The sequence below is a fragment of the Aethalodelphis obliquidens genome, unplaced genomic scaffold (assembly GCF_003676395.1).
Source record: "Aethalodelphis obliquidens isolate GAN/ISIS:26980383/991018 unplaced genomic scaffold, ASM367639v1 scaffold48, whole genome shotgun sequence".
Classification (NCBI taxonomy): domain Eukaryota; kingdom Metazoa; phylum Chordata; class Mammalia; order Artiodactyla; family Delphinidae; genus Aethalodelphis; species Aethalodelphis obliquidens.
In genome coordinates this window covers 14,722,050-14,747,054 of record NW_020837992.1, presented here as the reverse complement: position 1 = coordinate 14,747,054, position 25,005 = coordinate 14,722,050, and the positions used below count along the sequence as shown (strand labels likewise).

General features: G+C 41.4%; 1 protein-coding gene across 3 annotated transcripts in view; it reads left to right on the top strand.

Moving 5' to 3' along the window:
- Positions 1 to 25,005, top strand: part of RGL1 (ral guanine nucleotide dissociation stimulator like 1) — a 280,022-nt gene that overhangs the window by 228,075 nt on the left and 26,942 nt on the right. For all 3 annotated transcript variants that reach the window (XM_027083044.1, XM_027083045.1, XM_027083047.1), the window contains 5 exons: positions 4,238 to 4,362; positions 5,760 to 5,975; positions 9,926 to 10,029; positions 13,602 to 13,686; positions 24,280 to 24,369. In XM_027083044.1, the coding sequence (XP_026938845.1) occupies positions 4,238 to 4,362; positions 5,760 to 5,975; positions 9,926 to 10,029; positions 13,602 to 13,686; positions 24,280 to 24,369 (620 nt within the window). The remainder of the gene's footprint in view (positions 1 to 4,237; positions 4,363 to 5,759; positions 5,976 to 9,925; positions 10,030 to 13,601; positions 13,687 to 24,279; positions 24,370 to 25,005) is intronic.

Below are 25,005 nucleotides of genomic sequence, written 5' to 3'. Positions count from 1 at the left end.
GATCAAGGCTTAGCACATATACTCCTTGGCTGCAGTGGGCCAGCCTCTGCATTGCAGAGCGACTGGGACAGATTTATGCACAGTGGTTAGCAAGAGGGTTGAGAGGTCCATTCTGAACCTTTGGGATTTCAAATATCTTATTCCTCCACCCAGTGAGAGAGGACCAGAATTGTGTGGAGGAAAAGTGGTGAAATCATGGGGTTTTAGCTTTCTTTAGCTCATGCTTGTTTGTGTCTCAGACTCCAGAGGCAGGCAGAGATCCCTTCCTTCCTTACCTGGTTGTAACCAACCCCGTTCACATCAGTACCTTCAACTCCAGGGTGAGGCGGCCAGTCTTAAATCACATACCTGTCACCAAAGTTGGCAGATACCCACGTGGTGATGTAGGATCCACTCAGCGCCCCTTTTCCCCTCGGAAACTAAGACACGGCCACCCCAACTTGATCCAAGATGCCTAAAAATCTTTTATTCTGCAAAGGCTTACAATGTAAACATTCTGGGGGAGTAGTAACGCCCTGATTTAAATGTCTGCTAAGATATAACTGAATGCAGCTAGATTTTTCTTCTTGAGAATGGATTTGACAGGCAGAAGAGCAAGGAGTGTGAAGGGGGATGAGGTTGGGGAACAACCCAGGAATTGGGGAAGGTTTCCCCGGAAGAGAGGCTAGGGACCCAAGGTGAACGTCTTCCAGGTCCACAGTCTTTCACAATGGAGACTGGAGGTCCTGTTCCATGTGCTGAGCACTTATGCTTTTGATTTGGAGCCCTAGGTAGAAAAAATTTATTTTTTCCTACTTCTTCAGTCTGTATCCGATTAATTTGCTAATCGATGATCTTATCTCTAATAAGGCTCAGGTGAATTTAGCTTAAGGCTATCCTACTGCTTCTTGCATACTTTTTTTTTTCTTATTAGTTATCCATTTTATGCACATCAGTATATACATGTCAATCCCAATCTCCCAATTCATCACACACACCCCCACCCACCCCCGCCGCTTTCCCCCCTGGTTGTCCATACATTTGTTCTCTACATCTGTGTCTCAATTTCTGCCCTGTAAACTGGTTCTTCACCTGTACCATTTTTCTAGGTTCCACATACATGCGTTAATATATGATATTTGTTTTTCTCTTTCTGACTTACTTCACTCTGTATGACAGTCTCTAGATCCATCCACATCTCTACAAATCACCCAATTTCGTTCCTTTTTATGGCTGAGTAATATTCCATTGTATATATGTACCACATCTTCTTTATCCATTCATTTGTCGCTGGGCATTTAGGTTGCTTCCAAGACCTGGCTATTGTAAATAGTGCTGCAATGAACATTGGGGTGCACGTGTCATTTTGAATTATGGTTTTCTCTGGGTATATGCCCAGTAGTGGGATTGCTGGGTCATACGGTAAGTCTATTTTTGGTTTTTTAAGGAACCTCCATACTGTTCTCCATAGGGGTTGTACCCATTTACATTCCCACCAACAGTGCAGGAGGCTTCCCTTTTCTCCATACCCTCTCCAGCATTTGTTCTTTGCAGATTTTCTGATGATGCCCATTCTAACCAGTGTGAGGTGATACCTCATTGTAGTTCTGATTTGCATTTCTCTAATAATTAGTGATGTTGAGCAGCTTTTCATGTGCCTCTTGGCCACCTTTATGTCTTCTTTGGAGAAATGTCTATTTAGGTCTTCTGCCCATTTTTTGATTGGGTTGTTTGTTTCTTTAATATTGAGCTGCATGAGCTGTTTATATATTTTGGAGATTAATCCTTTGTCCATTTATTCATTTGCAAATTCTGAGGGTTGTCTTTTCGCCTTGTTTACAGTTTCCTTTGCTGTGCAAAAGCTTTTAAGTTTCATTGGGTCCCATTTGCTTATTTTTGTTTTTACTTCCATTACTCTAGGAGGTGGATCAAAAAAGATCTTGCTGTGATTTATGTCAAAGAGTGTTCTTCCTATGTTTTCCTCTAAGAGATTTATAGTGTCCAGTCTTACATTTAGGTCTCTAATCCGTTTTGAGTTTATTTTTGTGTATGGTGTTAGGGAGTGTTCTAATTTCATTCTTTTACATGTAGCTATCCAGTTTTCCCAGCACCACTTATTGAAGAGACTGTCTTTTCTCCATTGTATATCCTTGCCTCCTTTCTCTTAGATTAGTTGACCATAGGTCCGTGGGTTTATCTCTGGGCTTTCTATCTTGTTCCATTGATCTATATTTCTGTTTTTGTGCCAGTACCATATTGTCTTGATTACTGTAGCTTTGTAGTATAGTCTGAAGTCAGGGAGTCTGATTCCTCCAGCCCCGTTTTGTTCCCTCAAGACTGCTTTGCCTATTCAGGGTCTTTTGTGTCTGCATACAGATTTTAAGATTTTTTGTTCTAGTTCTGTAAAAAATGCCATTGGTAGTTTGATAGGGATTGCATTGAATCTGTAGATGGCTTTGGGTAGTATAGTCATTTTCACAATATTGATTCTTCCAATCCAAGAACATGTTATATCTCTCCATCTGTTGGTATCATCTTTAATTTCTTTCATCAGTGTCTTATAGTTTTCTGCATACAGGTCTTTTGTCTCCCTAGGTAGGTTTATTCCTAGGTATTTTATTCTTTTTGTTGCAGTGGTAAGTGGGGGTGTTCCCTTAATTTCTCTTTCATATTTTTCATCATTAGTGTATAGGAATGCAAGAGATTTCTGTGGATTAATTTTGTATCCTGCAACTTTAGCAAATTCATTGATTAGCTCTAGTAGTTTTCTGGTGGCATCTTTAGGATTTTCTATGTATAGTATCATGTCATCTGCAAACAGTGACAGTTTTACTTCTTCTTTTCCAATTTGTATTCCTTTTATTTCTTTTTCTTCTCTGATTGCCATGGCTAGGACTTCCAAAACTATGTTGAATAATAGTGGTGAGAGTGGACATCCTTGTCTTGTCCCTGATTTTAGAGGAAATGCTTTCAGTTTTTCACCATTGAGAATGATGTTTGCTGTGGGTTTGTCGTATATGGCCTTTATTATGTTGAAGTAGGTTCCCTCTATGCCCACTTTCTGGAGAGCTTTTATCATAAATGGGTGTTGAAATTTGTCAAAAGCTTTTTCTGCATCTATTGAGATGATCATATGGTTTTTATTCTTCAATTTGTTAATATGGTGTATCACATTGATTGATTTGCATATATTGAAGAATCCTTGCATCCCTGGGATAAATCCCACTTGATCATGGTGTATGATCCTTTTAATGAGTTGTTAGATTCTGTTTGCTAGTATTTTGTTGAGGATTTTTGCATCTGTATTCATCAGTGATATTGGTCTCTAATTTTCTTTTTTTGTAGTATCATTGTCTGGTTTTGGTATCAGGGTGATGGTGGCCTCATAGAATGAGTTTGGGAGTGTTCCTTCCTCTGCAATTTTTTGAAAGAGTTTGAGAAGGATGGGTGTTAGCTCTTCTCTAAATGTTTGATAGAATTCACCTGTGAAGCCATCTGGGCTTTTGTTTGTTGGAAGATTTTTAATCACAGTTTCAATTTCATTACTTGTGATTGGTCTGTTCATGTTTTCTGTTTCTTCCTTGTTCAGTCTTGGAAGGTTATACCTTTCTAAGAATTTGTCCATTTCTTCCAGATTGTCCATTTCATTGGCATAGAGTTGCTTGTAGTAGTCTCATGCATACTTAATTTTAGGTGGAAGTTGAAAGCTAATCCTAACATTTTGAGGATTCTAAGTACTTCTTGAGAATTCTGAGGACTTCATCAACATTTCTGACACCAGACTGGCCTGTTCTACTCCCCAGAGCCTGGCCTGCCTTCATGTCCATTCCTTCCAGGCTTCTGATTATAAATGGCCCAGTAATTAAAAACTGCGTAGTTGGGGTTTAGGAAGTAGTTGGATCAGTGCTTGAGCTGATCAGAGGGTTTGAGGGAGCCCCCAAATGAGGGTGACCCCCTGAATGTAGCCCAGCTTTGTTTCTCTAGACTTTGCCTAACCTGGCTGTGTCCTTGACCAAGGAACCAGTGGTTTGTCCAGGTGACAACATGAGGCCTCTGCACTTAATAACGCAGCTAGGAACAAGCAGAGACTGGGAAAACCTCCATTTCACTCCGGTTTATTGTCCTTGCTGTTCTCTCCCTGTGGGTTTTCTAAAGGAGCAGCTCTTTTCTTCCTAAATTAAAAAAGTCCAGTTGGACTCTGTAAACAAGGTTGTATACAGCAGCACCAAATTACTAATTTTTTTCCACCTGTGAACAGATGGGTTTCCCAGCACCATCTCCTTCAGCCTGGAAGAGGAAGAGGAACTGGAGGGTGGCGGGTCTGCAGAGTTCACGTGCTTCTCAGAAGATCTCGTGGCTGAGCAGCTGACCTACATGGATGCAGTACGTCTTCTCTTTGTGCCTCCGATGTGCTTCTACTTAGAATGTGGGGAGTGACAGTACTGGTGGCCCCGGGTCACATGATTTAAGTCTTTCCAAATCCCCGAGAGAGGCTGTGCCTGTAAATGCAGAGTGAAGATGTGATTTGAATCTATCATCTGAATAATTCAGGCCTAAGCTCTTCTTACAATTCTGGGAGAAGGTGCTTTTTACTTGGCACTCAATACCCAGAGGGAAATAAGAATTCTAATTCTAGGGAAACAAAAATCTATCCTGTTCCATGGGTATTTCTCTCCCTTTAGACTCATGAATATTTCAAGATCCAAACTGTTTATTTGGAGGATTGTAAAGGGGTCAAAGTATAAGTTAGGATAAAATAAATTCACTGAATCCACATGTGACTATATCTGGCAGTTCATTTCCACATGTGCTTCCTGGTCTTTTGAAGTTTGGATATTTTTGTTAGCTGTACATATTTGGTTTCATCAGCCACGTTTCATAGCTCAGTGCTAGCTGGTTAAAGAAAAAAGGGCTGTTATCAGTGATCACAATGGTTTTTAGCTCTTCCACACTTAGCACTTTAGAGGAAGCAGCATAGAGTTTCCATCTAGTTAACATGCAAATAGATTCTCAGAAGTAAATCAGATAGTCTATATAAAGTAAATCCTGGTGTTCTCTGTCTTACACAAGCCCTTGCACGTCTTGTATTGAAATTGTTGTACAAATGAGAATCAGATTTGTTCAACAAATTTGTTGTTGTTTCACACACTGATAGCAGAAGAGAAAGATGGAAGACTTCATTGGCTATGACTTTTAGGCAAAGACCTGGAAACCAGGCTTTAAATCCCTCTTTCTTCCTTTTACTGTGTGATGTTGAATAGCTTTTCCTTTTGTATGTTTCTTAGCTTCTTCATTTTAAATAATGGGAAATAGAATAGTGACATTGATGAGTGTCACAAGTACTGTACTTCTGTGAATCACTTTTCAGGTGGTCATTCATATGCATTATACACAGTTCATGATCCTGAGTGTCCAGGACGTACCATGGATATGATTTTGAGGTCAACATAATCTTAACCACTTCTTTTAGATTAATAGTAGAGATTTTTACCTGGCTTTCCTTCCAAGACAGAAAAGTCAAAATGTTTTTGGACATTTAACTTTTCTTTTGGTCATCGTGTTCCATTGGTTCAGTTGAGCAGATTTAGAAGGAACACGTGGGCTTTTCTGATCAGTTAATGTATTAATTATTTACTTTTTTTTATTGAAATGAACACCATGAGGCAAATCAAGTAGGAAAGGGTTATTTGTCCATTCACAAAGTACCAACTTACAGATGACCTGCTTTGCCATGTGAAATGTGTGTGTTGTCCTTAAAGTCAATTCCTCTTTTATTCTAGCAACTATTCAAGAAAGTAGTGCCTCACCACTGCCTGGGCTGCATTTGGTCTCGAAGGGACAAGAAGGAAAACAAACACTTGGCTCCTACGATCCGTGCTACCATCTCTCAGTTTAATACCCTCACCAAATGCGTTGTCAGCACCATTCTGGGGGGCAAAGAACTCAAAACTCAGCAGAGAGCCAAAATCATCGAGAAGTGGATTAACATTGCTCATGTAATTGTCTTTTTAAAAATATTCTTTGGGTTTAGTAGATATGGGAGATTATGCTGCCATCACTCTGATGTTTCCATTTGGTTGAAAAGCAGTCAAAAGACCATATGTGAGGGCCCATGGGTTTTGTTTTTTTTTAACATCTTTATTGGAATATAATTGCTTTACAATGGTTTGTTAGTTTCTGCTTTATAACAAAGTGAATCAGCTATACGTATACATACATCCCCATATCTCCTCCCTCTTATGTCTCCCTCCCTCCCACCGTCCCTATCCCACCCCTCTAGGTGGTCACAAAGCACCGAGCTGATCTCCCTGTGCTATGCAGCTGCTTCCCACTAGCTATCTATTTTACATTTGGTAGTGTATATATGTCCATGCCACTCTCTCCTTTAGTCCCAGCTTACCCTTCCCCCTCCCTGTGTCCTCAAGTCCATTCTCTACGTCTGTGTCTTTATTCCTGTCCTGCCCCTAGGTTTTTCAGAACCATTTATTTTTAGTGTAGTTTTTAGTATAGTTTTATACTATTTTAGTATAGTTTTTGTTGTCCTTCCAAGGTAAGAAAAAAGTTGCCTTTCTTAACGTGGGAGTTTATTTATTTTTCCTCTTTAAAAAAATTCGTCCCTTGCTCACTTCTTTCTGCTCATGGGCCCCTTCCGGGTGCAATGGAATGTCTGCTTTTTCACAGCCTGAGTGTTGGTTCTGCGCCGTGTTCAGTAAATATCAACTGGTGGCCTCAGTGTCAAATGGACTGCTCTGACAATGCAGAAGGGTTATCTCCCACCCTTCCAGTACCTGGGAGCATTCTATTTTCTGCAGACTTGAAGAGCCAATACCTTCTTAGGATCTCGAATCTCTTTTCTAAAAGACTGAAATATACAGATTTCACATTAATCAAGGGCTTTCCTGAGGGCTTTATATCTGAAGTTGGAGGGGCAGAGTCTATTCCTAGGCCTGAATTACATTCTCCTGGGTGTCAGTCCAGTCTATCGGATCAACTCCTTCCATGCCATATGACCTTGACCTTCATTTATCAGCATCTTATTTCATGAGTGAGGAAAGGTGAACAGTATTCAGTCAGTCACCACATATTTCATGAGCCCCTAAATGCTTCAGAGCTACAATTTTATGTCCTTTGCGGACATAGATAAGCTAAACACAATTAATTTGATCCTACAGGAGCCTATAGTCAAACAAGGAAGCTAACATATACTGGAATTATCTCAGCCTGGGCTGAAGAGGAGTAGGGCCGTATGATACAAGTGCTGCAAAAGTGGAGGAGCGAGAAATCACTTCTGACTGGGGTGATCCAGGAAGGTTTCATGGGTAGGATGACATTTGAATTTAGCTTTGAATAATTGATAGGATTTGGGGTATTTGAAGATTTGGGAAGATTTTTTTTTTCCTCAAAAGAAGAAATTACATCAGCAAGAGCTATGTAGTTAACAACAATTTTGACAAATAATTATTATGTAAATATACTCTGTTCTGGGCTATATGGGTCAATCCTAACCAAAACACATTTTGTTTTCTACCCCATTATATATTTTTCTCATTAAGCCCCTATCTGTGGGCATAAGGCTTAAACTTACACATTTTTGCTTTTTTTTTTTTTTCACATTCTCTTTTGTGGTCTTTGATTAAGTAGCAAAGCCATAATTGTGCCAGAGAATTTGCTTTATTTTGAGTCTGTAGGTGGTCTAATACCACAGACTTTTTAGTACATGGAAAAATACTATATGGAAAAAACAAAAAACTATCTTATGCAACTTTCACTTCTCCTATTCTGAATTGAGGTTATTTATCAACAAGTAAGAGCTACAAAAGAAGTTCTGATAGAGCATGGAATTTCTCTGTCTTCTTAGACTGAAAAGAAAAAATATTTTTTGGCCACAAACGCCATATCATTTATAGTCATCTACATGTCTCAAAAGAAAATAGTCTATCTACTTTTAATCTATTCACCTGCTTAGAAAATCTGTAGCAAGCATGTAGCATCTGTATATGTGACAGGGTGACTCAAACAATGACTTTGGCCCATATAAATATCAATCATGTGTTTATGTGATAATAAGAAATACAAGTTGTATAATTTGAGATATATTCCAAATCCCATAGCACGTGCTTAAAAGCCAAGGGTCCTTAACTCTTGGTGATGCAGTTTCCCAGTGTGGAGCATGCTGTGTCCCTTGAAATTGTGTAGGTAACTTAATAAAATAACAAGACTCACAGGTGGTTTCCAGCCAAGATTTATTTTACTTTTCCTGCATTAATCACAGTCATTTTCTATTGAGAGGATGTTTGAAAAACTGATAATTTTACATGCAGAAAATATTTCTGACCTAACATGACTGTATTTTCTTGGACTGGCCTTACTGCTACATTTTTACTTTTGTATCACCTCTCCTCAAAGATCATTCCGTTTCTAGAAATGGGGCCAGATGCCCCTTGTGCTCCTTTAAACCCTTAGCTTAAGCCTCTTTCTGAATAATGTGTTCCATATGTTTATCACAATTTGCATGAAATATCTGGGCCCGAGTCCCTTTATTTATTGCAAGTTTCCTGATTTTTAGAACATAACTTTTGGATTCTGAACCTTCGTTGAACCATGCTGTCATGGGCTTGGTTTCCAGACTGACTGTAATTCAGAGCGCGAGCTTTCTCTCTCTCCTTAGCTTTCTCTCTCTTTCTTTTTAAATAAAGGGAAAGCATTGAGGCGTTTAAAAAGCGTGGGCATGACTTTTGCAAAGAACTTTGGCATTTCCTCTAAGAAAATGTTGTGGGGTTTGTTTGGCATAGTAATGTTAAGTAGCCAGATTTGGGGGTGCCAAGTCAGAGAATGCCACTCTTCCTTCACAGTCAGGACCCGCGTGACTTCATGAAGTGATCTTTCAAGCGACGTGCATTTATGCCCAACCACCCTGGGACCTCTTGCCTCAGATGTTCTGCACGAAGCCAAGCCCAGGCTCACACAGTGCACTCGATAGTCAACAGTGGGTGTAGTACCCTCCCCCATACGCCTGCACACGGAGCATCTCCTTGGGCATAAGGCACAGTCCACTCTCTCGAGGCTGCCACCTTCCCCATTCCGGCCGCAAATGGGACCCTCTCCCTGACTGTTTCGCCGTCCCCTGCCCTTCGTTCAGCAGGACTTTGACTTCAGGGTCGCTGCCTGCTGATGCTACAGACTGAATGGTAGCTGAAGTTTCAGGATCAGGCAGTCTTTCTCCTTCCCCAGAAAATGACGTCCAGAATGTTTCCTGTTCTCTTTCTATGTTGTTTGAAAACGCTGCCAAAGGGAATTGTATTTTAAAAGCCCAAGTTATTTTGGAACCATTGTAAGTACCAAGGTGTTTCTGAATGTTTATGATTGCGGCACAAGCCCATTTGAAACCGAATGGATGTGTATAAAAATATTCCCTCTTGGCTAAGAACATAAAAGCCAAAGTTCAACTTGTGGTGAGTTTTTATTGCCAAGTTATATACCCCTCTCTGGACAAGGGTTGGTCATGAGATGTTTGATAGCATCTGACCTCGAAGCAGCTGCTGCCCGGTTCACTTTGTGGGTCTGAAGGATACAGTCATCTTTCATGTGTATTTTTAGGGCATATGTGTGCTTTCTTCAGAAGAAAGTTTGCTTTCTCTAGCAAAGCTCTGTAGACTCACCTCCACTCGTGTTTTTACTGGGAAAGCTGGAAACTATAAAACTGTAACAACAACACAGAAAATATATTAAAGGGAGAAAAACAGGCGTTCAGGGCCAAAATCTGTAAAGTGTTTCAGTGACTGGGGTGGGAGCAAAGGAGCCACTTTCTGATGTTCAGTATTTATACAGCCGCCTATTTCGTGGTAAGAGTTCATGGCAGCTGTGATACCTCTAAAACAGGAAACCACCAACTCACTGTTTTATTGATATTTAAATGCCTTGTATGTTTTAATCACTCTCCCTACAGGAATGTAGAATCCTGAAGAATTTCTCCTCCTTGAGGGCCATCGTTTCAGCACTGCAGTCCAATTCCATCTATCGGTTAAAAAAGACTTGGGCCGCGGTCCCAAAGTAAGTTCCCAAGTGTTCTGCTCTGCTTTCTTTGGCTGGGCTGATTCGTGGCTGCATAAATGGTGTGGGTCCTCATTTTCAAAGCTCATATTATATAACTAGAGAAACATCTTTGAAAGCCTCTGTGTGTTCCAGGCAGGGTGTGTTTTACACATCATCATGAATGAGTTTTGAGGCAGGGCTGCTGCAGAAATCAAACTCATTCTCAAAGGGTGCCAAAGCCAAGATGGTTGGCTTTGGGGATGATTTTAAGGATGTGCCTATTATCTGGGCTTTGAGGGATAAGGTTGTGGAGTGATGAAGTTACAGCAATTTGCCATTAGTTCTGGTTATTTTTCAGCCACATTCCAAAGCCCTAAGCTGTTCCAAGCTGTGAGGGATAGCGTGTGCAGATAGGACATTAGTTCTTGCTATTCAACCAGAATCCACTTAGTTTGTTTCTGCTTCCGCCTATTAAAAGCTATCTTAATGATATTAAAAACCTCTAGGTATTCCTTCCTAGGTACCTGACTAAAAATGATTAACCGCCCACATCCTGTATTGTGTTTTTCTTCATATTTCTTGCCATAACCTTTCGAACAATGAACAATCGTGTCCTTCCTTATTGTTTCACTGTCGCTCTCGCCCCCATGTCCAGAGCTTCACTGAACTCTAGACCAGAGGGCTTTTTTGCAAAGGAGGGAAGAGTGAGTAAGGAGGCAGTTCTGGTCCCCCATGAGTACAGATGTAGATGCTGGGGCATGTGTCGTGACTACAAACTAGGTCAGCTACTTTCAACAAAGTCCCTCTCGGTTTGCACGAATCAAGAAGTCAGGCCATAACAGGGAAGGATGCGTGAACTGTTTATAACCTGTATCGTATGCAGCACAGTCTATACCGTGTGCAGTGCAGTCTGTGCCGTGTGAGGCACTGTCAGTTCCAGTCGGGAGCCAGGCCAGCTTGCTCCCCAGGCAGGCCTGCCTTGTGCGTTTGGTGGGCTCTGTCCTTAGAGTGGAAGGTCTAGGTATTCAATTTCATCAACTCACTCAGAGCTGCTTAAGCCTGAAGGGACTGACACTACCCAAACTCAACAGAGATCCAGATTGGTAAACGAGAGTTTCATGGATTTATGCTGAAAAAGGGGTGCCAGAGTGTTCAACCTACTGATGAGCTCACATTCTCTATCAGAGGAAAGTCTGCTTGGGGGAAGTCATGTTATTTATTATATAATTCTTTGATGGGTTTTGAAGCAGGTGATCTTATTGCCTGGTGTTATACATCTGCAGACGCCTCAGCCACTTGGACTCCAGAGCTCGTGTTCTGTTATGTCTCAGGAGAAAAAGTGGCAGATAGGCTTTTCAAAGTCCAGTGCAATTTTCTCGATTACCACTCTTTTCCTGGGTTCTTTCTCCTCTTCATTAGTTTGAATGAAGAAGGTGACTCTGTGTGAGAGATTAGTTAATTGATTTTCCTCTGCACAGGAGTCTTAGGAAAGATAAGGATCATATAAAATCATTTAGATGTTAGGCCCTGGCGAAATATGATGGGAAAATCAGATGCGTACAGCGTCCCCATCCTCGGCACCCCAGCCCCACTCCTTCCTCTCATCACTGCTCCTCAACTGTGGTATCAGCAACAACGGGACGGTCAGGGGCTAAAATGAAGACTTGCCCCACTGCACCCTTCTCTGGTGGCAGTGAAAGGTAATCCTATCTTTCCTTGGTGGTTGATAAGTAGAACACTCTAGAAAGTCACTTAGCCAGGCAAAGATTTCTACCATAGCAAATCTGAGGCTAAAACACAAGTAAAAAAGTTAGTGGACTTGTTTCTTCATCTCCTTGGTTACCATATGAGAAGGTCCATTCTTCCAGCTGGCTTTTTTTTTTTTTTTTTAATCTTTATTAGAGTATAATTGCTTTACAATGGTGTGTTAGTTTCTGCTTTATAACAAAGTGAATCAGTTATACATATACATATGTTCCCATATCTCCTCCCTCTTGCGTCTCCCTCCCACCCTCCCTATCCCACCCCTCCAGGCAGTCACAAAGCACCGAGCTGATCTCCCTGTGCTATGCGGCTGCTTCCCACTAGCTATCTACCTTACGTTTGGTAGTGTCTATATGTCCATGCCTCTCTCTCGCTTTGTCACAGCATATCCTTCCCCCTCTCCATATCCTCAAGTCCATTCTCTAGTAGGTCTGTGTCTTTATTCCTGTCTTACCCCTAGGTTCTTCATGACATTTCTTTTTCTTAAATTCCATATATATGTGATAGCATACGGTATTAGTCTTTCTCTTTCTGACTTACTTCACTCTGTATGACAGACTCTAGGTCTATCCACCTCATTACAAATACCAGCTGGCTTTTGTATTTAAGAAACACCACAAAACAAACCTCAAAGCCCTATTCTTTACAACATGGGTGTCTGGTTTGTGTCTTCATTGGTTGGTGGGTTCATATTTTAGCAGGGCTGCTGGAGAAGTATCACAGTTCCCGAGAGAAGCCACTTGCATATCAGCTGTATATAGTTTCTACTGCTAAATTCAAGGAACAGGGTTAAGAGATTTTATTCAGTTATTACTTTCCTGATAACCCTTTATGTTAATAACTTTCAGTGGACAGAGAAGACATCTATTTCTTTCTGTTTGTTTAGGCCCACATGCAATTAAGTTCTTAATGATTTTTTCCAAAATATAAATAGCTTTAATGGTTTTCTTAATTCTAAGAGTAATACTACACTCATTGTAAGACACATAAGTTCTTAGTAATGGCTTTCTCATACTAATAAAAGTGTTGCGTATAGAATGACATTGCCTCTGTTAATTCTTTGCCTTCAGATCATCCTCTCAGTAACCCTGGAGGTGTGTAGAGAAAAGCGCGAGGCCCGTGGAGACGTAGTGTACCAGGGAGGGGCAAGGGAGGAGTAGGTGCTTCACGTGTGTGATTGTGGTGACCTTCACGGCCATCCTGTGAGGGGGCTGTCACTGTTTCCGTAGTGTAGATAAGAAAACTGAAGCTCAGGAAAGTTGAGCAACTTGTCTAAGATCACTTAGGGAGTGAGTGGCCGAGTTGGGATTGGAACCCACCACCTCTGACTCCAGAGCCCGTTCTGGTTCCACCATCTACTCTGACTCTAAGAGGTTCAGGAAATTTGGGTTCTCTACTGCAGCTCTCAGCAGTTAGTAGTGGAAGCTCAGACCAATCCCCAACCCTGGCATCTTCATCTCTCCAACGAGGGGACTGGCCAAGAAGAGTTCTCAGGTCCTGTAGGGCTGTGGGTGTGTTGCTAAGAGAGAATTTTTTTTAACTTACCGAAGAGAACATGTCCTAATTAGACAACTTAATACCCCAGTTTAACGATCTTTTTTTATGATTATAACATGCATGTTTAGAAAATATCCCTCTCTTCACACAGGTGATCATTTCTACCTGTAAAAAAAAAAAAAGCCACCCTGCATGAGAAAGGTCATTGGCTTTGTCTGTGCTCACGTAGCCCTCCCCTCTGTAGCCAGAGGTACTGAGGGCACCTGGGCCCAAGGTGTGGGACTTTTACTAATTTTCATTTGTTAATGTTTTCTTCATCCCTTTTGTAGGGACCGAATGCTGATGTTTGAAGAACTTTCAGACATCTTCTCAGACCATAATAACCACCTGACCAGCCGGGAGCTACTGATGAAGGTGAGAGCGCTGGGTTGTACTGTGCTGACCGCTCTGGCATCCGTTCAACGGAAGGGTAGCTTGAGGGCTCCTTGGATGCCTGCAGTCCCTTGAGAGAGGCTACAGGGACTGGAAGGCAGGACTTTTGGTTTTTATGCCAAATCGAAGAAGCCTGAGGCTGAGAAAATTCAAAGTCCAGCTCCTCAGCTACACTGCGACGCAACCAGATTGTGAAACTTGCGTTGCTGCCTGTAGCTCCTCAACAAGCTGCCCTGGAAACACTGAGTGCTGGCAGTGAGGTGGGTGAGAGAGCCTGGAATATCCTTCTCAGCAAAACAGCTTCTAGAAGGACAGGGACCAAGCCTGCAATTCTACATCCTTTATTTGCACTAAATTGCGCAGCCAGTCCGTCAGCAGTATTTATCGAACACCAGATGAGTGCTGGCTTCTGAACGGCAGGCTAGGTAAAGCTACAGCTCGGTTCATTTTCTTTCTCTAGATGTTTGTTAAACTTCTAATATTTGTAAAGCATTTGACCGGCCTCTGGGAGTATGAAGAAGACGAACACAAACCCTGTTTTCAGGAACTTACCTGCTGGTGGGTGGATATAGACACTAAACAAGAACGAGTAGTCAAAGAAAGGTACAAAGATAGGTTGTGAGCAATCATCAGAGGGGAACATAGACCAGATGTTATCTTCACGGCCTCTCTATAAAGTAGATTTTATCCTCCTTATTTTGCAGCTAGCCAAGCCTCAGAGAGGTAAGGAACAAACCCTAAGTCCCACACCTGGTAGGTGGTGGAGCTAGAATGTGAGTCTGGCCTGGTGGGACTGTAAAGCCAGTGCTTTCATCACTTAGGCATAAAACTATTTCTTTTGACCACTTGGGAGTAGGAGGCAGGGTATGTCATGTGAAACTTCATGGAGAAGGAAAATAAGTTGGTAATTCAGTTAATCCTGATTGCGCATTCACTGTGTGCTGGGTGAGGGAGGTACAGCCGTTCTGAAGGCAGCCTCCAATCTTAAGGAGACTGCAGTCTCATGGGGGAGGCGAAGTGGGCAATTATGAAAAAAAAACCCCAAACCAAAAATAAAAACAAAAAAACTGATATGCGCTACCATAGGGGGAAGCCCTGAACTGGGCTGTTAGAACAGAGGACCCTTGTCCTTAGTCTCCTTTTCTGTGAATTGGAGATGATAATAGTACTGTTTAGTCTACTGGTCTCATGGAATTGTTTTGAAGATTGACTAAGGAAATATTTGAAAGCCATGTACAAATGTCAGGGTTTTTTTAGTATTTCGCAAGCTATCTACATGTGAAACCAAAGTATGCATAACAAATGAAAATGAAGAAAGTATAAGTGATACATGTAAGCTTACAGTAGACACTTGGAGTAGGAATGAGAGTCAAGTGGGGATGGGGTTACTTAGAAAAGGCATCAGTTGATAACTGTTAGGTTAGTCGTTCCTGTAAGAGCATCTGTTATGGTCTTCTTGACTGTTCTCCTAAGTCCTGCTTCTCTTCCTTCATGTCTCAGTGAGGACTACATTTCTGCTTGAATCCTTCCTTGACACCCTCAGGTCTGATTAGGCCCCTTCCCATGTCCTCCAGAAGCCCGTCGTTCCTCTGTCCTAACACTTATCATATGCTCCAGTAGAATCGCTTGTGCATTTCACCTGTCTCCCTGCTGGCCTGTAAGCCTCTTGCAGGCAGGGCCTTTTTCACTGTTATGTCTCTAATGCCTAACACATTGGGCATGTAGCAAGTGTTCAGAAACTGACATCCATTGATGGACCTCCTCATTCACAGGACTTTAACAACTTGCACACTCTTAGCCCTTCCTGGCATAGATGATGTGAGCAGGGCAGGGTGTTTGCTGTCTGACTTTGGATTAGGCTCACCTGATGCACTGCACACTAAACAATGCTTGGCTTGCTGAGGTCGTGTTACTCCCCGCTTCACATCCCTTTGGATTTGCAGACTTTAAATGGAAACTCATCTGGCTGCAAGGAGATGGCTTAGTGGTCTCCCTGTCAGTAATACAAAGCTGGACTAATTGGAGCCACACATTCAAATCCCAATAGCTCTGAGTCATCCTTCCAAAGCAGATAAATTGAATACTGTGCAGCCCATGGCCTGGTGGCCGTCTTCTGGCTGAAACCTTAGAAGCAGAGCTACATCTAGACATTAAAGGTCCCATAAAACTTTCTGAAATGTAGAAGTTTACCTCGGTGCTCTAGGTTAAATTTCTTGTACGTGGCTGGAATCCCAAAGATGAAAAACTTGGCTATGAACTCATGTGGCCTGCGCATTATCGTTAATGATAGTGGAATGTTTGGGGCAGGTCATACGTCTCTGTGGGTCCCTTTCCAGTCATCTTTGTTTATTATTCTTCATACTAAGTATATAATTCTGGATATGAATTCTCAGCACAGTTGTAACGAAATGAAGGTACTTTGGTTTTCAGAAGAACTATGGCTGGTCTCTGTTTTTAATATGCCACTCCTGGACTTAAACTGATTTGTGGTTGGGTAATCCTAGTCGTGAATGACCTATCTTCTCTTCTGCTTCTGGACAGATGTAAGGTGCTACCTCTATAATACTACGGCTGAGGCAACATCAGAATTAGCAAAAATCTGTGGTTTTCCTTTTAATTGTTGGAGACAAATGTTTTTATTTTACTCGGAGATTATCTTAAACCTGTTACTGTCTTATGACTTCCAAAACTTGGATCATTCCAAGCAGATTATCTATGGAGTCTGCACATTTCAAACCAACAGGAAGGCAGAATCTCACCAAATCTTCTTGTTTCTTGGGATTCTTGGTGAGAACTCTTCTGGGTTACATTGCTAGAAACAAATGCTAGAAAGGCCCAGGCTCTGGTGGAGATGTCTGTTTAGCGAAGCTCCAAGCACACTGAAGTCAGAGCTGGGGTAGAAGACCGTAGGGCTGGGAAGGCCTGTTCACATAATTACCATTAACTGCTGAGCTGTCGTTTAATCAACATGTATGGAGAGGGATCCAAGTGTCTGTGTAGCACCCAAGTAGAAGAGGCCCCTCTGAGGCCCAGGAACAGGATGGATGAGGGCAGCTGTCCTTTGCCACAGATGGAGATAGAGAGAAAGCGAGACTCAGGTGAGAAGTTTGCACTAGGGAGAGAGAAAGAAGGACAGAGAGGAGAGGAGACAAGAGGAGAGTGGAAGGTTGATGGAGGGCAAGATTTGGAATTCATCCAAACATGGGTGATGATTGAGGTCACAGGACTGGATAGTATTTCCAAATACCTGAGTAGAGTGAAAAACGAGATGACTTTGTCAGAAAGAAGAGTCATTAAGAGAGAGTGAACACAGGCAGCAAAAGGAGGCCAGAGGAGGGACCCAGAGCGATGCAATCACAAATCCTGTGAAGAGTCTCAAGAAGTTTCAAGGGATTGGTGTTGTGAGACCTTGCAGGGCAAAGGATTTAGGGCCGAGGAAGGAAAACACTTCCACATCCAAAACATGGTTAGATATGGCACATAGGGGATTTCAGTTGACACCTCACCTGGAAGAGCTGGCACTACTAGTCAGTCTTTTTTTAGTTATCTATCCAGCAGTGGAATCTCGCTCTCATGAAGTCATGAAATCAGCAAACCTTCTAGCTCCTCATCCCAGATCTTTGTCCTCCCAATGAGGAGGTTTTCCTAAGTGCTCTTTTAGGATCCTACTTCTGTGATTCTCAGGAGCCTCTTAACTTTTCAGAAATCCTTCTTAATAATTTTAGGTATACCTGCAATAATGTCCATACATTAAATGTCTGTCAGTGATTGAGAAACTGAAAGGGAACCAGAATAACCTACTCCCTGGAAAGAGGTGGACATTGCATTCAAGTCAGAAAGAATTGATTTCTCACTCCAAGAAAATTCTCAAGAGTTTCCTCTTAGATAGCCTCATCCACCAGAAGGCAGGCAGCAGAAGCAAGAAGAACTACAGTCCTGCAGCCTATGGAACAAAAACTACTTTCTCAGAGAGATAGACAAAATGAAAAGGCAGAGAACTATGTACCAGATGAAGGAACAAGATAAAACCCCAGAAAAACAACTAAATGAAGTGGAGATAGGCAACTTCCAGAAAAAGAATTCAGAATAATGATAGTGAAGATGATCCAGGACCTTGGAAAAAGAATGGAGGCAAAGATTGAGAAGATGCAAGAAATGTTTAACAAAGACCTAGAAGAATTAAAGAGCAAACACCTAGAAGAATTAAAGGACAAACAAACAGAGATGAACAATACAATAACTGAAATGAAAAACACACTAGAAGGAATCAATAGCAGAATAACTGAGGCAGAAGAACGGATAAGTGACCTGGAAGACAGAATGGTGGAATTCACTGCTGCGGAACAGAATAAAGTAAAAAGAATGAAAAGAAATTAAGATGGCCTAAGAGACCTCTGGGACAACATTAAACACACCAAGATTCGCATTATAGGGGTCCCAGAAGGAGAAGAGAGAGAGAGGACCCGAGAAAATATTTGAAGAGATTATAGTTGAAAATTCCTTAACATGGGAAAGGAAATAGCCATCCAAGTCCAGGAAGCACAGAGAGTCTCAGGCAGGATAAACCCAAGGAGAATCATGCCAAGACACATAGTAATCAAATTGACAAAAATTAAAATCAAAGAAAAATTATTAAAAGCAACAAGGGAAAAACAACAAATAACATACAAGGGAACTCCCTTAAGGTTAACAGCTGATTTCTCAGCAGAAACTCTACAAGCCAGAAGGGAGTGGCATAATATATTTAAAGTGATGAAAGGGAAGAAACTACAACCAAGATTACTCTACGAGGCAAGGATCTCATTCAGATTCGATGGAGAAATTAAAACCTTTACAGACAAGCAAAAGCTAAGAGAATTCAGCACCACCAAACCAGCTTTACAACAAATGCTAAAGGAACTTCTCTAGGCAGGAAACACAAGACAAGGAAAAGACCTACAATAACAAACCCAAAACAATTAAGAAAATGGCAACAGGAAAATACATATCGATAACTACCTTAAATATAAATGGATTAAATGCGCCAACGAAAAGACATAGACTGGCTGAATATGGATACAAAAACAAGACCCGTGTATATGCTGTCTATAAGAGACCCACTTCAGACCTAGGGACACATACAGATGGAAAGTGAGTGGATGGAAACAGATATCCCTTGCAAATGGAAATCAAAAGAAAGCTGGCGTAGCAATACTCATATCAGATAAGATAGACTTTAAAATAAAGAATATTACAAGAGACAAGGAAGGACACTACATAATGATCAAGGGATCAATCCAAGAAGAAGATATAACAATTATAAATATATATGCACCCAACATAGGAGCACCTCAATACGTAAGGCAAATGCTAACAGCTATAAAAGGAAAAAACAATAGTAACACAATAATAGTGGGGGACACCAATGGACAGATCATCCACACAGAAAATTAATAAGGAAAAACAAGCTTTAAGTGACACAATAGGTCAGATAGACTTAATTGATATTTATAGGACATTCCATCCAAAAGCAGCATAGTACACCTTCTTCTCAAGTGCACACAGAACATTCTCCAGGATAGATCACATCTTGGGTCACAAATCAAGATTCAGTAAATTTAAGAAAATTGAAATCATATCAAGCATCTTTTTCCAACCACAGCACTATGAGATTAGAAATAAATTACAGGGGAAAAAACGTAAAAAACACAAACACCTGGAGGCTAAACAATACATTACTAAATAATCAAGAGATCACTGAAGAAGTCAAAGAGGAAATTAGAAAATACCTAGAGACAAATGACAATGACTACACGATGATCCAAAACCTGTGGGATGCAGCAAAAGCAGTTCTAAGAGGGAAATTTATAGCAATACAATCCTACCTCAAGAAACAAGAAAAATCTCAAATAAACAATCTAACCTTACACCTGAAGGAACTAGAGAAAGAAGAACAAACAAAACACAAAGTTAGTAGAAGGAAAGAAATCATAAGGATCGGAGCAGAAATAACTGAAATAGAAATAAAGAACACAATGGCAAAGATCAATAAAACTAAAAGCTGGTTCTTTGAGAAGATAAACAAAATTGATAAACCTTTAGCCAGACTCATCAAGAAAAAGAGGGAGAGGACTCAAATCAATAAAATTATAAATGAAAAAGGAGAAGTTACAATGGATACCACAGAAATACAAAGCATCCTAAAATACTACTGCAAGCAACTCTGTGTCAATAAAATGGACAACCTGGAAGAAATGGACAAATTCTTAGAAAGATATAACCTTCCAATACTGAACCAGGAAGAAATAGAAAATATGAACAGACCAATCACAGGTAATGAAATCGAAATTGTGATTAAAAATCTCCCGAAAGGGCTTCCCTGGTGGTGCAGTGGTTGAGAGTCTGCCCGCCAATGCAGGGGACACAGGTTCGTGGCCCGGTCCAGGAAGATCCCACAAGCCACGGAGTGACTAGGCCTGTGAGCCATGACCGCTGAGCCAGCGTGTCAGGAGCCTGTGCTCCACAATGGGAGAGGCCACAAGAGTGAGAGGCCCGTGTACCGCAAAAAAAAAAAAAAAAAGTATAAAAATCTCCCAACAAACAAATGCCCAGGACCAGATGGCTTCACAGGTGAATTCTATCAAACATTTAGAGAAGAGCTAACACCCATCCTTCTCAAGCTCTTCCAAAAAATTGCAGAGGAAGGAACACTCCCAAACTCATTCTACGAGGCCACCATCATCCTGATACCAAAACCAGACAAAGATACTACCAAAAAAGAAAATTAGAGACCAATATCACTGACAAATATAGATGCAAAAGCCCTCAACAAAATACTAGCAAACAGAATCCAGCAACACATTAAAAGGATCATATACTATGATCAAGTGGGATTTATCCCAGGGATGCAAGGATTCTTCACTATATGCAAATCAATCAATGTGATACACCATATTAACAAGCTGAAGAATAAAAACCATGTGATCATCTCAATAGTTGCAGGAAAAGCTTTTGACAAAATTCAACACCCATTTATGATAAGAACTCTCCAGAAAAGTGGGCATAGAGGGAACCTACCTCAACATAATAAAGGCCATATACGACAAATCCACAGCAAACATCATTCTCAGTGGTGAAGAACTGAAAGCATTTCCTCTAAGATCAGGAACACAACAAGGATGTCCACTCTCACCACTATTATTCAACATAGTTTTGGAAGTCCTAGCCATGGCAATCAGAGAAGAAAAAGAAATACAAGTGGGAAAAGAGGGAGTAAAACTGTCACTGTTTGCAGATGATATGATATTATACATAGAAAATCCTAAAGATGCCACCAGAAAACTACTAGAGCTAATCAATGAATTTGGTAAAGTTGCAGGATACAAAATTAATCCACAGAAATCTCTTGCATTCCTATACATTAATGATGAAAAATATGAAAGAGAAATTAAGGGAACACCCCCACTTACCACTGCAACAAAAAGAATAAAATACCTAGGAATAAACCTACCTAAGGAGGTAAAAAGACCTGTGCTCAGAAAACTATAAGACACTGATGAAATAAATCAAAGATGACATAAACAGATGGAGAGATATACCATGTTCTTGGATTGGAAAAATCAGTATTGTGAAAACGACTATACTACCCAAAGCAATCTACAGATTCAGTGCAATCTCTATCAAATTACCAATGGCATTTTTTTTTTTTTGGCGGTATGCGGGCCTCTCACTGTTGTGGCCTCTCCCGTTGCAGAGCACAGGCTCCGGACGCGCAGGCTCAGCAGCCATGGCTCACGGGCCCAGCCGCTCTGCGGCATGTGGGATCTTCCCAGACCAGGGCATGAACCCGTGTCCCCTGCATCAGCAGGCGGACTCTCAACCACTGCGCCACCAGGGAAGCCCACCAATGGCATTTTTTACAGAACTAGAACAAAAAAACCTCAAAATTTGTATGGAGACACAAAAGACCCCAAATGGCAAAGCAATCTTGAGGGAAAAAAGTGGAGCTGGAGGAATCAGACTCCCTGACTTCAGACTATACTACAAAGCTACAGTAATCAAGATAATATGGTACTGGCACAAAAACAGAAATATAGATCAATGGAACAGGATAGAAATCTCAGAGATAAACTCATGCACCTGTGGTCAACTAATCTGTGACAAAGGAGGCAAGGATATTCAATGGAGAAAAGACAATCTCTTCAATAAGTGGTGCTGGGAAAACTGGGTAGCTACATGTAAAAGAATGAAATTAGAACACTCCCTAACACCATACACAAAAATAAACTCAAAACGGATTAGAGACCTAAATGTAAGACCAGACACTATAAAACTCTTAGAGGAAAACATAGGCAGAACACTCTTTGATGTAAATCAACAGCAAGGTCTTTTCTGACCCACCTCCTAGAGTAATGGAAATAAAAATAAAACTAAACAAATGGGACCTAATGAAACTTAAAAGCCTTGACACAGCAAAGGAAACTGTAAACAAGGCGAAAAGACAACCCTCAGAATTTGCAAATGAATAAATGGACAAAGGATTAATCTCCAAAATATATAAACAGCTTATGCTACTCAATATTAAAGAAACAACCCAATCAAAAAATGGGCAGAAGACCTAAATAGACATTTCTCCAAAGAAGACATAAAGGTGGCCAAGAGGCACATGAAAAGCTGCTCAACATCACTAATTATTAGAGAAATGCAAATCAGAACTACAATGAGGTATCACCTCACACTGGTTAGAATGGGCATCATCAGAAAATCTGCAAAGAACAAATGCTGGAGAGCATGTGGAGAAAAGGGAAGCCTCCTGCACTGTTGGTGGGAATGTAAATTGATACAGCCCCTATGGAGAACAGTATGGAGGTTCCTTAAAAAACTAAAAGTAGCATTACCGTATGACCCAGCAATCCCACTACTGGGCATATACCCAGAGAAGACCATAATTCAAAAGGACCCGTGCACCCCAGTGTTCATCACAGCACTATTTACAATAGCCAGGACATGGAACCAACCTAAGTATCAATCAACAGATGAATGGATAAAGAAGATGTGGCACGTATATACAATGGAATATTACTCAGCCATAAAAAGGAACGAAGTTGGGTCATTTGTAGAGATGTGGGTGGACCTAGAGACTGTCATACAGAGTGAAGTAAGCCAGAAAGAGAAAAACAAATATTGTATATTAATGCATATATGTGGAATCTAGAAAATGGTATTGATGATCTTATTTACAAAGCAGAAATAGAGGCACAGACTTAGAGAACAAATGTATGGACACCAAGGGAGGGAAGCTGGTGGTGGGGGTGTGGTGGTGGTGTGATGAATTGGGAGATTGGGATTGACATGTATACACTAATATGTATAAAATAGGTAACTAATAAGAACCTGCTGTATAAAAAAATAAAATTCAAAAAAAAATTATCAGTAGTTTGGGAGGACTCAACCACCCAGCACAGGAAGTGGCACATTTCAGGACACTTTCATTCATCCCCCGGAAAAACTGTAAGCAGAGAATCATTAAACGATACCTCTTCTTATTATCATTTGTAATAGGGAGACTGAAAATTGGTAATGAGTCACTATGGATTCTGTCCCCAGTGATGTACCTGGACCTGGGTAAAGGCTGGTGAATGATACAAGACATTGATGTCGCACTGTCATTGGAAAGGCTAAGTCACTGGAAGAGATTCCCTCGTAGTCGTACAGTGGTGAAAAGTCACATGCTGTGGTCATATGATAAACCCAGGGAGAACTGACTAATGGAAAAACAATGCAATTATGCACTACTGAATTGTGAAATTTGCCTCCCATTCATGCAGTTCCTGGAAAATGAGAACTTAACAAGACCCCCCAAACCACAAAACCAAAAACACTTTATGTTCAGTCAGCAAAACTGGAGATTAGTCATTATGTAGAAGAGTTTGTTGTCGCAGCAGATGGGAGGAGAGAAAGGGTAGCCATCTGTTCTCAGGTGCCAGGAGGAAAGATTGATTTGTAGGAGTTCCAAACCTGAGAGGCAAGTTGGGAGGATGGACTGGGGGAGAAAAAGGGGAGAAAAATGTATGAAGGTCTGGCTTTCATAGATCAGTGCTGGACTTCCTCAGAAAACTTCCGGTATAAAAAGTTTCATTTAGCTAAGAAATACCACAGAAATAGTCCCTTTTGTTTCACAGAATGCTGGCACAGGCCTTTCAGGCCAAGATCAAGAAATCATAAAATTTACAGAGGAAGAGATCTTCATTTCCAGGATGTGTGATTACTTCAAGTGAAATTTGGGATGTGTAAAAATTGTCTCCAGTTCCAGGAATTGCCTGCCTTGTATTAATGATTGATTTTATAACCGAATCAGGGGCTCTTCTTACAAAATAGGGGGGGGAAATGGGATAAGCCATGGCCACCAGGCACCCTCAAGAATAGATGGCTCAACCAGTAGCCAGCAGAGTGTTTGCATAATAGTCCAGAGCCTGCTGGAGGCCTCTTCACTTTGCATGGCGTCCAGATAGTTGTGCAGAGGTTCCGCCCCAGAAACTAGGTGCCCCTTCACTTGCCCCTGTATCACTTTCCTCTGTGTGTGCTTCTGTTTCTTAGGAAGGAACCTCAAAATTTGCAAACCTGGACAGCAGCGTGAAGGAAAACCAGAAGCGCACTCAGAGGCGGCTTCAGCTCCAGAAGGACATGGTATGTAAGGCCCTGGGTCTCCCTGAGGGCGCACCAGAGAGCGGCCCTATGTCAGAGGCTGGGCTCCTGCATGGCCCTGGACCCTTTAGTCTGCAGGGTGCCCCTGCCCTCAAAGAAGTTCTCCATTCTTTACCTCATCTGTTCTCAGCAGCCCTGGGAGGTCTGAAGCTATTTTCACTCCCACTGGACCCAGCAGGAAATAAACACTGAAAGTCGCAAATCACATTGTTTTCTGGAACATTTTTATTTTCTGGAAGTGAGGGAAAATCTGCGGCAGGTAGATTTCTGTCCCTTTTGCTGTCTTCTTTATCCACTCCTGCACTTAGGAGCTACCGCGACCTTGGCCTTGAGACCCCTGGGCTTCAGTTCCCCGACGGGAATGCCTCCTGTAGCCAGCTTGGAACACACGGTGGCCCAGTACCTGGGTGCCGGGGAGAGAGAGTGTCAGCTCCCAGGAGGACTTGGTCCTTGTACTCGGAGATCTTTTCATTTGTTCCAAATCCTCTAGTCATTTTCTGGCTCTCGTCACTAACCCCAAGTACTAGCCAAATCTTGCTAGTTTTTCAGTACTCAAAGGAACGTGATGCCTCCCTGTTCAAGACTGAAAGGTAGTCCTTGACATCATTGGCTTTATTT